Genomic DNA, 14,093 nt, shown 5'->3' with positions numbered 1-14,093 from the left:
ACAAAATACTAACAATCAAAGTGTAATACTTGAGGATTATGATGGTGAGAAAACTGGCACTGGAGGAATTGTCATCCTCTGGTAAGATCCCTAATATTAAATTGGCAGCTGACATTAGCTGGTGTTAAGTTGCTGTTCTGACAAGAAAAAGTGTGGTAAATTCACATTTAATTTAAGTTTGTTATATCTTTAAAGGCATCTCACCCATCCGACCGACCCCACACCAAATCAATTACATTTTGAATACTAACATTCTTTACGGAACTCAGATGGACCTGAGTTCTACTGTGTATTCCACAAGATGCTTCCACATAAAGTGTGTCAACGCATATATAACAGCTGGTATTTCCTGGCATAATGCAGTACCCTAAACACAAGATGTGCATCGCAGACAGACTATGCAAACCCCTAACAATTACCATGTCTGGCATAAAGTGTGTACCTAGGCCATAATGTGAGCACTCTTAACAAAAGTGGGCACTTGGATTAGAGTGTCCCCCAGCATTTTGGTGGGCATTGTTGGCACTAAGTGACTATCAATGGCGTCTGGCAACATTCTTGGTATATGTTGGATATCCAAGGCGTCCTGCTGAAAAATGAACTTAAATTAAATATCTGTCGGTTTTGGCAGTAGAATCATGTGTTAATTTACCAAAAGTGACAAACTGGAATTTTCTGACAAAAAATAGCACGCGGATGTGTGAGGAAAACAAATATTCTCTTTAATGTTTACATGAGTTTCTGATCAGACTAGTTCAGGTGTGAGTTTGTGCATGATTAATGCCCCTTACATTATAAAATGAACGTTTGAGGCACTCTTTTATAATTCTCTTTTTGTATAGGGTAAATGCACATTCAACTTCTACACGTATAACTATCACCCATCTCTGGAATCTTTTTTTGTCAATATGTTTGAAACAAAAATGTATTCTCAATTAAAAATGACAACCGCTTATTTTACACACACCTTTTGAATTTTAGACCTTGCTGCAACACAAAATTTGTCACAGTAATGCTAAACAGCAATATTTCTAGACAATTTGATACACTTAATTAATGCCTTTTTATCCTATTGGATCAATATTAAACACTTAGAGCTTTATTTAGAGTTCAGTGGACGGGTTAGAAGTGCATTATATCCAATGGCGCTTACAATACGGTGGACAGGATATTCGGCATGTTTGTGACAGAGTTAGAAAATCCACCAAACTCTAAATCAGGCCTTTACCACAAAATATTGAATACCTTTACACACTTAGGCCCAGATTTACTGAATTTCCAAGCAGCGCAGTGCAGCAGCCAAAAATGCTGCACTGCGTGAAAAGGAGCGAGCAGGAGAGTGCCCCTTTCCCTAGCAGAGGCGCAGAAAGTTGCTACAATGTACATCATACACTCCTTTGTACCATAGTGCAAAGATGTCTGCGTGAGTCTAGCATAGGTTTTGTACAGGAAGGATAACCTTCCAGTGTAAAACACTATCTTTAGACTAGCTTTAAAACTTGTCCTACTTTGTTTGTGTGCTGCACACATACAAAGTAGGAAAAGAAAGGAGAAATAAAAGCTTTTCTCCGTGATAGCGCCTAGTTGGGATGGGTGCTATTTTGTTTACACAAAACCCTGACTCCTTTTTTTTAGTAAATAGGGTTTTGCATAAAAAAACGTGGGTGGTTGCATGGGAATGACCATGCACCACCCATAGAATGCCCAACCCTTGCTGTTAAGTAATACAAAGCAGTGCTATGTTCTTCTTTGCATTACTTTCAAGTGAGTTTCCAGTGTAAAAAGTTTTGCGCTGGAAAGTAAATAGGTAAAACATGATTTTGCATCACTTTTGTGAAGCAAACACAGCACAGCCTCTTAGTAAATATGCCCCTAAATGTTCTAAGTCATGTTTGTCCTAACACATTCAGTGAAAATTGCCTTCAGGGAATGCACCCAACGGCTGCTCCTGTTTCTCTTGTTTCTCTTGTTTGGCTTGGCAAAGGAAATACAGCTCCTTCCTGTAGCCCATATGCCCTTCGATATTGAGAGAATATAAATAGAAGTAGCATGCATTTCCTGGGAAGAGTCACTGTTTGGAAAAAAGGCTCAGGAGCCTTTAAGAAAACTCAAAGGAGCAGTAGAGTCTTTGCATCAGGACAGAAGAAAATACCAGGCACCAAATATGTCTGTTGGGCAAGGCTAGACATAATCAGGACATGGTGAACCTGTATCACTCTAGCTTTGGACTAAAAAGAAAAAAGTGATACAAATAGAGACAGAATAGGAGAAGATTCTGTTGTAAACAAATGCTCTGTAGTTCATTGAAATATAGTGTTCCTTGTTTCAGGGCTGCATATAAAGAGGGAAACAGGAAGTGATGCATAAGAGCAGGAAATACTGTGTAAGAACATCTGAAGCCATGATAGTTTGGATTTTTTCCACAGACTCCATTTGTGAAGACAGCCATCTTGAATTAAGAGACTGAACATCTCTTCCTCTCAGTATGCATCCTGAGCCTCCATACACTAACCCTTGTGAGGAAACACACGGCTCTTCCTCTTACACTTGCCTCTGTATCAAGTGACATACTGATCACAGGAAAGAGTTGCCCTTTCCTCCACATCTCTCGTCCTCACCACATTTCAGTGGTGCACTTTTCTCATGGAGACGGTGATGTCTGGCAATCAGATCCGTATAGAGATATACTGAAGTGGCTCACATCCAGAAGCTCTGCTGAAATAATTCACAAACTCTCTTCTCTAGCTTGTAGAGCATCAGAACTGGAGAACAACTTGTGGCTAGGCAAGTGTTGATCCAGGTTTTGCTTCTTCAGGTATTTGGATTAAGGTGATTGAGGACTGCTGATGGGATTAACTGCCAGTAATGAACCAAGCAAGGTCCAACCAGTCACATGGTGTTTAGGCAACTTGTTCTCTCTGCACCATTTTGGGGCCCACTTCAGACTAAGGCCACAAAGGAGAAACATTGCAAAATAGAGAACAGATGGGTGATGATTTAATTGAGAAGTGCATTACACTGCATTTTGATGTGCTACTTGCATCCTGGCCCCTTATAAAAGAGAAAACAGTAAGTGATGCATGCAAAGAGGAGGAAGTTATGTGCATAAACTACTATACTAATAATGGCTTGGATTTTCTACATAGACACTATCTGTAGAGCCAGCCACCTCCAATTAAGGGACTGAACATTTCGTCCCTTTGATATGCACAGGAATCTGGTAGTAAGTAAGCCCCGGAGATGATATAAAGATGACACCAGCAGAGGATGCTGCCTCATTTCTTTTAAATTGGTCAGCTGCTTTATGGGTCCATTGCTTGCATGTAAGCCCTCCATCATGCTGCAGCCACACTAAATTGAATGCTTGCCCTGGCAAACATTGGAAGGACACTTGCCAAGGTAGGGACAGTACTCAGTGCTGATGTCCAGCAGGCTTCAGCAGAGCTCCTCTCCCTCAGACCCTGCTGCCAATCATCACCTTCATCCTGGGAGGAGTGTGCACCGCTAGGCAGCGATGTAAACAAGAGATGCAAGATGCCTTGGGTCTAGTCATTAAAAAATATCTTTTTATACTGAATGGTGTTCCTCAGGGCTCCACAGTTACAGCAATCAATTTCAACATTTATGTTAAACCTGTAAGAGAATTGCTAACCAATTTAAGTGTTTCATTTCATCAGTGCATGGATCTTACTCAGGCATAGGTGAAGACTGACTTACCTGTATCCAATACCAATCTAAATGAATTAAAAGTGGGTGTAGCACTGACGCGTGAAATTCACCTCTTTCACTCCTGATCATAATATTGACACAAATCAGTCTTCAATCAGTGCACAAAAGTCTGCAAATGTCAAAAAGCAAACACCATGGCTAAATTCCTAGGCTTTTTACTAATTGAAAAACTTCACCTTAAAGGCCACATCCAAGCTTTGGCCCAATGGACTAGTTTTCATTTACAGACTATGGCACATACCGACAGTACAATCTTAATATAAACTCTACGGCTCTAATCATATCCCCTTTGATTAATGAGTTGCTTTTCTTAGCACATTTCCAAAGCTGCTTTGGCCCATTAGAAGCAGTTTTCCTGCTAAGGGTTCTTTTGTAAGAAGACTCACACAACTGTAGAAGAAATTCCCTCTTAACACCCCTGTCTTAAAAAGAGTATTCTGGCTACGTACTTCTCAGACAGCGCCCAGAGTATTTTGAATGCATTTCTAATTCACATCAGAAACACCACTTTTTTAGGTTGAGCCTAGACAGTGCGCATGCGCCATCTACAAGACCTGATGGAATGAGTAAAGGACTTTACCCCCGTCTGCCGCTGCCTGCTGCTTACCATAGGTTGAAGGCAGCATTGGTCTTGTTTTGCTACCTCCTGAAAGCTTTGGCAACCAATGCGTCACTTCTTGTTCTTTGCTGAGGAGCACTGGCCAAATACAGTTTAATGACACCTGGATTCCTTTTCTGTTGTTTGGATAGACAATTTTTTTGTTTTCTGCATCTTTGGCGCTTTCAAGTTTTATACAGTGGTACTGCTGATCGAGTTACTGCTGTATAAAACTTGAAAGCGCCATGAGCGTGACTGAAAAACAAAACAAACTTGTAGTTATTTGTCATTGTTTGCTTTGCTTTTCAGTTCCGCTCATGGTGCTTTCAAGTTTTATACAGCGGGAATGCCTACTGTACAAAACCTGTTCTTTCCTTTCCAGTTTCTCACCCCGTCACCTTTTCTTTCCTACCTCTTCTCCCCCCTACATGGCAAAAATAATCCAGTTAGGAATTTAAAACGCTAATAGCTCTAACTCCAGCAAATGCGAGACCTATTGCATTACAAATCATTGTTTCCATTATTATCAAGAGATGATAATCTTTTTGCCTGACAAGAGAACCATAGTCCTCTCCCACCTAGAAACAATTTCCCTTACTCCACATTCCCAACTAGGAACAACTATGTTTCAAATGCTTCTTTCACTGTCCACTGACTAGCTGGCACTGCTTTTTCCTACATCTCTTTGATTCTGTCTTCACCTTTCTCTTTGTTTTAGTAAAAGATACTCATTAGGTAAACATCGCTCAAACGTTACTCTGTACATTAATCAATATCCACTGTTTCTAAAATCAATATATGTAATCATGTTTTTAGTTTCACTGTAAAATGATCTCCCTTTTTATTCCACTCCTTAATGACCAAATCATAAGATTGTATGGATACTCAAATTGCAATATTATACAATGGCTCGATATTGCACTTAAATTTAATTTTTTCTGTTATTATGCAAGCTGTGGGGCACTCTGGATCCTGCTTGGGTTAGATTTATACTGTCTAAAACAACTTTAAATTCAAACATGGAAAACAATGTTCAGAATAAATCCCAAGCATACAGCATCTGCCCTCTTTAAAGTGTATTTACGTAATACGCAAATATAATTGCAATTAAAAAGTAAAGCAAATGTTTACTTTTCAAAAATTAACACCAGAGGTCTGTGCTTTCCAATTATGTATATCACACATAATATTCGACCAGACTTGAATGTTTACTCTTTTCAGATACCTTTTGCAGATTTTCAAAAAGTCAAATTGCTAGGCCATGCATGCCATGCATGCATAAAAAATACATTTTTACCAAATGAGCAATACGGTTTATTCTGTTTGCTTAACTGTGACTCCACCACCATAGTGGAGGTGATGCACAATGCACTTACTACCAATCACACTGGTATTTTTCAGAAAAATCCATATGTTGTGTAAAAAAAAAAAACATTCAGCCCTATGTAGGCTTACTAATAGCAAAGGAAAGGCACTGTGGGACTGTACAATCTGTGAGATCAAGGCACTTCACTTAGAAGTACACGGGCTCATGCTAGACACATACTTACAAAATCAGACTCATGCAAAATGGCAATCCAGTAGCGCCAACTCTCCTCTGGCCATTTTTCCAGAGTACGGCCTTAAAAATATATGACATACTAAATTCAAAGTTATTTAAAACACTGTTATTAGTCTGTATACTCTTGACATCATCTCCCACAATCACATGTGTTTCCCTTGCCTTCTATAGCTAACAAATGTCCAATCAGTCCAGGGCTTCCTAATGTCATGGGTTATGGTGCGAGACCCAGTTTTCTTGATCTATTTAAAATAAGCAACCCATTCTCCATCATTTTATGGTAAATCATTCACTCTACTCCTGTTCTGAAGTCCAAATTTTTTTTTTTCTTAAAGAGGGAGTTGAACTCCCTTTCCTAAAATAAAAAAAACACATTGTAGAGCAACATCCTCTTCCTAGCCTATGTCCTATCAGAACCACTCTTCCCTTCTAACGGACACAAAGACAACCAATGTCATGCATTCAGTCTCATGTCCCATTCTGTCAGTCATAATCTGAACTTCATCTGATTTACTGGATAGAACATATCATGACTTTTATTCTGGACAACATTCAGAAATCATATGATTAGGGCTTCATGACTGTATAACATTTTCTGAGTGGATTCTGTTTCCCTTGACTTCCTCAGCCAACCAGTCGTATTTCATAGACTTTCAGCTGTAGAGATGGCATCAAGGGCATCCCTGACTTTGATCTACGTTTTATGATTAATTTCACTTGACCTGTTCTTTTTATTTGGTAATATCATATATACATTACCCTGTTGCCACTATGGAACCATACTTCATAACATGGTGTTCAAGTGGAAAGACTTGGGGCCTGATTTATACTTTTTTAGCGGCGCCACATTTACGTCATTTTTTGATGCAAAAGTGGCACAAACTTACAAAATTCAACTATATTTTGTAAGTGTGCACTGCTTTTGCATCAAAAAATGACGCAAATGGGGTTGCTAAAAAAGTATAAATCAGGCCCTCGATGTCTAAAAACCTTTGATAAAAAAGCTATAAAGTAATGAATAAAAAAGCCAAGATTTTATCAATTTTCTAAAAGAGATTAAACAAGATTTTGAGTATAAGCATAAAGCCTTAGAATAATAAATGATGGGTATAACCATGGAAAATGTTCTGTTCCATAAGCGGATAGTCTAAATTTGTGTATCTGTAGGAGGAACTGATTTGTGACTGCAGATTTTTGGCCAGTGTATATAATGAGAATTTAATGGCGAGCATGGCGGGATGTTTGATAAATGGCTTTCTGAGGAACAGTCATGTGTTTAGAAAAAAACTCTGCTGTGGATGGGAAGCCAATGCAGTGATCTTAAAACCAGTGTTATGTGGTCAAGCTTAGGGCAACCTCCAACAAGGATAGCTGCTGCATTCTTCACAAGCTGGAATTATTGAAATAGTCTGGTGGGGAAAGCAAGGTAAATAGCATTGCCATGTTCCAGCCAGACCAGAACAAGGGTGTTAGCAACTGGAACATGCAGATGAGATTCCAAGAAGGAAATCATTATTTTGATATTCAGGTTAAAGAGAGAAATTAGGAAAATGGCAAAGTTTCTACTATCCTTTAGGGTTGTGAATGTGGCATCATTACCGGAGGCCAAATTATAGCATTCCATGGTTCTGTATTAGTAGAGGTAAGAATAACATAGCTTTCAGAGTTCAGTTGGCATCCACCATTGGGCAATACATAAGAGTTTTTCCTTTTGGATTACATTTTGCCAGGTTGTGGGTCATTGTGGGTGCAGGAAGAGATGGCCGCTTTCAATTGCCAATTACAAGTTTGATGGGAATAGCAGCTTGATATTTCCCCCAGGAGATAGTAATCCCACAGGGATTGGTATTTCATCAGGGAGAAATTCACAAGAGATAACACGTTTTGACCATCACACTGCAGAATAACAGCAACCACAAGTTTTTCACATTCATTCAGAGACTTTTCTTGCAATTTTTCATCAGGATAAACCTGCTGAAATATGCTCAGTAAAAAAAAAGTTAGTGATGTCAAACACACAGCTTGTACTTCCTGATGTTGATGAGTTACCAGCCCAACGAGGGCTTATGGGTCGTTTAAAATGAGGTTCCAGAGAATTGCACTTAAGAAGTAAAATAGAAATTTCTAGCTATGGTTTCCATTGTAAATACTCTCCACACACATAAGTCACTTTTTGCTTGTTGTAAATTGTCTTTGTAAGAGTTAGTTTGGCAACTTACAAATGTATTTTATCTTTATTTATTGTCTCTCAAACCCGTAAATCCATTTATCTACATGAATTCACTCACCATTGGTATTGAATAATTGTATCTTCTACAAATACTTATTTTTTTATTTCCACAAGGTTGTGTCGCAAAGTACAAATGCTGTCAAGTTAGCGTGGAAAGTGGAAGATGGAAACAGTGGTGGAATCTGAGAAAAACATGTTTCAAGATAGTTGAGCACAACTGGTTTGAAACCTTCATAATCTTTATGATCCTCATGAGCAGTGGTGCACTGGTGAGTAAAGAGCATCAATAGAAGAACATACTTTATACGTTGACACCAGGGTCCTCATTATGAGTGACCTGCTGGAACACTGCAGATTTCTTCTTTTCTTCTTTTATCTGGAGATTTTGGGGGCTAAAGCTGCTAAAATGTCTAGGTGAAAGTCCAGCCCAAAATGTGAAATGACCAGAGAATAATATAAAAGGTTGTAACCTATTGTATGCACTCCTTTAACAATTATGGTCTTACTTTCATGTCAATTTTCAGTATGTAGCCTTACTACCTTGGGGTGCCCTCCTGCCAAAGACACAAAAATCAACAATTCAACAGCTGCACTCAAAAGGTGCAGGCAATAAATGCTCTAATGAGCTTCAGATTAATTGGTGATTATACCAATATTAAAGTTATTTATTTTATTTAATTAATCATTCCTTTTCATTCCATCGTCAGCAACCAAGGTCACAGGGATTTAGTACCATGTTGTAAGGGCTACAGCATCCTAACTCTTTTGAATCATAAACTGATATATTAAGTCATTCCAAGAAGGCATTCAGCATCACTACAAAATGGCCACAGTGTTTAACTGTGTCACTGAACTCACACGTCATAGCAGGATATGCATCTTTTAAGTGGTTTGGATGAGACGCGAACACACACCATACAGAACTGAAGTCAGCATGCACAGTGCATGGAATGCTGCTCACAAGAAATTCAGGAGTGGTTTCTTGACTCTGTAGGATGTTAACCAATTTCAGAGAGACTGACGTTTGGATGAAGTTAGATTTGAAAGCAGTGTATACACTGCTCTTCTAGGAGAACTGTAGAAGCACAATTGCATGATAAATATAATTATTACTAGTATCTGTAGCAGATAGCATTTTGCTTGGAAGCAATTAAGAGCATGTTTTGACTGGTTTAAAGTTCGGGTGTGTTTGAATTTGGTATCTACATAAAGCATATGTTGATTTGTTGATCTTTGCATCACAGGAAAAGTTTCTAATGCCTTAGCAGAAAGTAAGCAGGGGGCTAGTTCTTTAATTCTCTAATGAACAAGAATACCAAGCCATGAGGCAGGTAGAGAAAATACACCTATTGTAGGAAATGTACAATTCACTATGTTGTTCTGTGGGACCTTGTTTTGTGTTTTGATCATTGCAAATTATTGAATAATTTTCATTGAACTTGGCTTTATTTTTTGTCTGTATTGTTGATGTTCCCCAATGAAGGACCAGAGAGGTCCAAAATGCATTGGTGTAAAAATTGAAGGGGACAGTATGACAAATTAGCGTAATAGATATTGACGAGCCAATGTTGGATATAACTTCAAATAGATCAATTTTAACTTATTGGATGATGTATAATTGCACCAACTGTGGTTGCCAATGATGGAATGAAAATAAATGATCAATTAAACAATTTAATAAAAGTAAATAACTTTTACACTGACATAATATGCAAGTCTTTGATGTTCATTAGAGCAGTTATTGCCTGCGCACTTTGGGACTGCACTCATTTGTGTGCATCTATTGTTTTGATTTAACAGAGAAATCAGATCCAGAGATACTCATTTCCTGGTAATTCCTAATTTTTGTGTGGACCCTCAGGATCTAACTAGTCAAAGGCTGGATTTACCTCACCCTCAAAGTTACTGGTACCTTGCAGTATTGGTAAATCCAGGGGTGGGGCAAATACAGCCCATTTACTGGGCCCTCATAATGAGGGACAAACACCTCTCTAGTATTATTATTCATGTTTTAAATATGAGAACAGCAGAGGTTTTTCGACTGTATCATAAGTAATTGCTTTATTAGCAATATTGCATGTGTCAATATAGACATGTTAGGTTCAATTACAGCATTAGAAAAGAACAACACAATAACACACCTATGATGTTCAAATCACATTCAGAGTACGTTGTAAGAGTGAGCACCATCACCAATGAAAAATGTGAGAGAATCTGATAGAAAAAAACTTTTTGATTCAATTAATAAAAAGTGTTAGTTATAGGCAGACATCCAACTAGTGAAGAAAATAGGGTATGAAAAACATGTCTTGAAGCATTCTTTCCCTGTGGCAATAAGTATACATAAAAGGGTAGCTGGAACCCTAAAGCGCATTCTGGGCACTAACTCACTTCAATCAGTTCTTGAACGATGCCACATTGGTTACATTTCTGGTAGCTTCTGTTCCTTATGTCAATATTAATCTTGGTCTGGCCTTCCCTATTTTTAAGGAGCCAACCACATTTTTTTTAACTTTCATAAATGTGCAGCTGCAATTTGTTGTGGCCAAAGGTCCTGTTTACATTCAGGAAATGTGGTGGGCAAACTATGAACACAGCTCCTATTCACTCCTGATCTCCCCCAAATGCCCTGGCTACCACAAACGATGTGGATGTAATAATGGGACCCTATTGATTTCATGTGTCTCCTGCCTCTGCACTCATATTGAGATGTATGGCCAAAGACCCTGTGGTTGTTTGATCCTGTCTTAGTGATACCATAGGTGCTGAATCAAGCGTACTCTTCTGTTGTGAAGAGAAAACAGGTGAATGTGCACCTGATATAGAACTGGCATGCTCCGAAAAACAGAATTAAAAAACCATTGCATATACAAAATGCACTGGCAGAGATAAAGCATTCAAATCTTAAATCAGGCCTATGTTGTGTACCGGTATATCATTTATTATAAATGACCTAAGAACTTTAAAACAGACTGCATACATTACATGTCTCAACATTCTGTAGTCCAAAATTCCCAGTAAAACATTTTTGGCTCATACCATGTAATCTAAATGGCGTTTATATGGTATAAACACATTGGGGTTCATTCACAAGAAATTGGTGCATCATGATCAGTGCACCAGTTTTCTTTCTCAGCCCGCGCCCCTAACGATGCCACGGAAGCGCTGTATTTACAATGCACTGATGCATGGCACAAAGGGCCTGATTACGACCTTTCTGGGGGGATTACTCCGTCACAAACGTGATTGATATCCTGTCAGCCATATTACAAGTTCCATAGGATAAAATGGAACTTGTAATAAGGCGGGCAGGATATCTGTGAATTTTGTGACAGAGTAATCCCCTCCGCCAAGGTCATAATCAGGCCCAAAGTGTCCACAACAGTGTCAGAAATTCCGACGCTGTTGTGGTGGTAAACCTTAACACTGCTGGACTAGCGTCAACATTTTGAAGCTAGTCCAGCAATGTTAAGGGGACAGACAACAGCACAGCATCACCTCGAACGCTTCCCCTGAGCAGGTGTTAAAAAAAGACACTATGCTGGAGCACCATGGTGCAGTGAAATCTTGTATTCTCCGTGCCATTCCTGCTGGACTTTAAATGGGGGAATGCCTACCTTGCATACATTATATCTGGCACAGGTATAATGTGGCGCAAGACTTTACAAACTGGTGCAATGGTGACATTGCGCCAGCTTGTAGATATGGTGTGAGGTGGGTGACTGTTTAGCGCCGCCTAAGCGTAAACAAAACAAAAAAATGACATTAGGGCAGTGCAAAAGCCTTGTGAATGAGGCCAATTAAGTGGTTTTCATTTCAAGGTTGGACATATGTTTCATTTATGCACTGCGTTTTATACCTCTTTATATCATTGTATAGCTCCATCCAATATAATTGAAACTACACTATATCATTGGACATTATGCTCTACAATTTGACTCAACAGCTAATTAGTCTGTATACATTGTAATCAAGACTTCAAAATGAATGTTATTCTTTAATATTCACATTTATAATTAGATCCAGCTCTTTATCATTAGAACTGTAACTTGGGGCCTCATTACAAGTCTGGCGGTCCATGGACCTCCAGACATGTGGTGACTCTTGGACAGCCTCACTCCTGGTGGTCTGACTGCCACATTATGGCCCTGGTGGTCAAACCACCAGGTGACCCCTGTCCCCACCAGGAACATGGTTCACGGTAGCATGACGGTGGTCGGAGTCGTGGTCAGCCACGCTGATCACAAGTCCCTTTTCCGCCAGCTTTTCTATAGCGGGGAAACCGCCATGAAAAGGCTGGCAGAAACACAGTGCAGGGGCCCACCTGGGCAGCGCCTTCAGAATGCACACAGTGTGCCTTTCGAGGGTGCTAGAGTTCTCCTCTGTGCGTCGGCATTGATGAGCCGAGGCCAAGGCAGCTCATGGTTTCCGCTGGGCTGACCGGGAGAAACCTCTGATTTGCTGAGATTTCTGCCAGTTAGCCCAGTGGAAACTCATAATGGACCTGGTTGGGGGGGGGGGGGAGGGGTGAGACCGCCAGCTCCGTGGCTGTGTCCTCTCCACAAGTTTGCACGTCAGCTTGTCCGACCACCAAACTCGGAATGAGTCCCTGTGAGAAAGTAGCCTCTTTCTAGCCTTGTTACCCCCACTTTTGGCCTGTTTGTGAGTATATGTCAGGGTGTTTTCACTGTCTAACTGGGATCCTGCTAGCCAGGGCCCAGTGCTCATAGTGAAAACCCTATGTTGTCAGTATGTTTGTTATGTGTCACTGGGACCCTGCTAGCCAGGACCCCAGTGCTCATAAGTTTGTGGCCTATATGTGTTCCCTGTGTGGTGCCTAACTGTCTCACTGAGGCTCTGCTAACCAGAACCTCAGTGGTTATGCTCTCTCTGCTTTCCAGATTTGCCACTAACAGGCTAGTGACTACATTTACCAATTCACATTGGCATACTGGTACACCCATATAATTCCCTAGTATATGGTACTGAGGTACCCAGGGTATTGGGGTTCCAGGAGATCCCTATGGGCTGCAGCATTTATTTTGCCACCCATAGGGAGCTCTGACAATTCCTACACAGGCCTGCCAGTGCAGCCTGAGTGAAATAACATCCACGTTATTTCACAGCCATTTACCACTGCACTTAAGTAACTTTTAAGTCACCTTTATGTCTAACCTTCACCTGGTGAAGGTTGGGTGCAAAGTCACTTAGTGTGTGGGCACCCTGGCACTAGCCAAGGTGCCCCCACATCGTTCAGGGCAAATTCCCCGGACTTCGTGAGTGCGGGGACACCATTACACGCGTGCACTGTACATAGGTCAGTACCTATGTACAGCGTCACAATGGTAACTCCGAACATGGCCATGTAACATGTCTAAGATCATGGAATTGTCCCCCCAATGCCATTCTGGCATTGGGGGGACAATTCCATGATCCCCTGGGTCTCTAGCACGGAACCCAGGTACTGCCAACTGCTTTTCCCGGGTCTCCACTGCAGCTGCTGCTGCTGCCAACCCCTCAGACAGGTTTCTGCCCTCCTGGGGTCCAGGCAGCCCTGGCCCAGGAAGGCAGAACAAAGGACTTCCTCTGAGAGAGGGTGTAACACCCTCTCCTTTGGAAATAGGTGTCAGGGCTAGGGAGGAGTAGCCTCCCCCAGCCTCTGAAAATGCTTTGATGGGCACAGATGGTGCCCATCGCTGCATAAGCCAGTCTACACCGGTTTAGGGATCCCCCAGCCCTGCTCTGGCATGAAACTGGACAAAGGAAAGGGGAGTGACCACTCCCCTGACCTACACCTCCCAGGGGAGGTGTCCAGAGCTCCTCCAGTGTGTCCCAGACCTCTTCCATCTTGGAAACAGAGGTGTTTGTGGCACACTGGACTGCTCTGAGTGGCCAGTGCCAGCAGGTGACGTCAGAGGCTCCTTCTGATAGGCTCTTACCTCTCTTGGTAGCCAATCCTCCTTCCTTGGTAGCCA

At 40.8% G+C, this 14,093-nt stretch overlaps 1 protein-coding gene across 3 annotated transcripts in view; it reads left to right on the top strand.

Annotated features, from left to right (window-relative positions):
* LOC138285384 (sodium channel protein type 2 subunit alpha-like) overlaps positions 1-14,093 on the top strand; it is a 696,215-nt gene that overhangs the window by 533,197 nt on the left and 148,925 nt on the right. For all 3 annotated transcript variants that reach the window (XM_069225253.1, XM_069225252.1, XM_069225254.1), the window contains exon 19: positions 8,233-8,387. In XM_069225253.1, coding sequence (XP_069081354.1) covers positions 8,233-8,387 — 155 coding nt within the window. The remainder of the gene's footprint in view (positions 1-8,232; positions 8,388-14,093) is intronic.

The sequence above is a fragment of the Pleurodeles waltl genome, chromosome 3_1 (assembly GCF_031143425.1).
Source record: "Pleurodeles waltl isolate 20211129_DDA chromosome 3_1, aPleWal1.hap1.20221129, whole genome shotgun sequence".
In the NCBI taxonomy this organism is placed as follows: domain Eukaryota; kingdom Metazoa; phylum Chordata; class Amphibia; order Caudata; family Salamandridae; genus Pleurodeles; species Pleurodeles waltl.
This window is presented reverse-complemented; position numbering and strand designations above follow the sequence as displayed.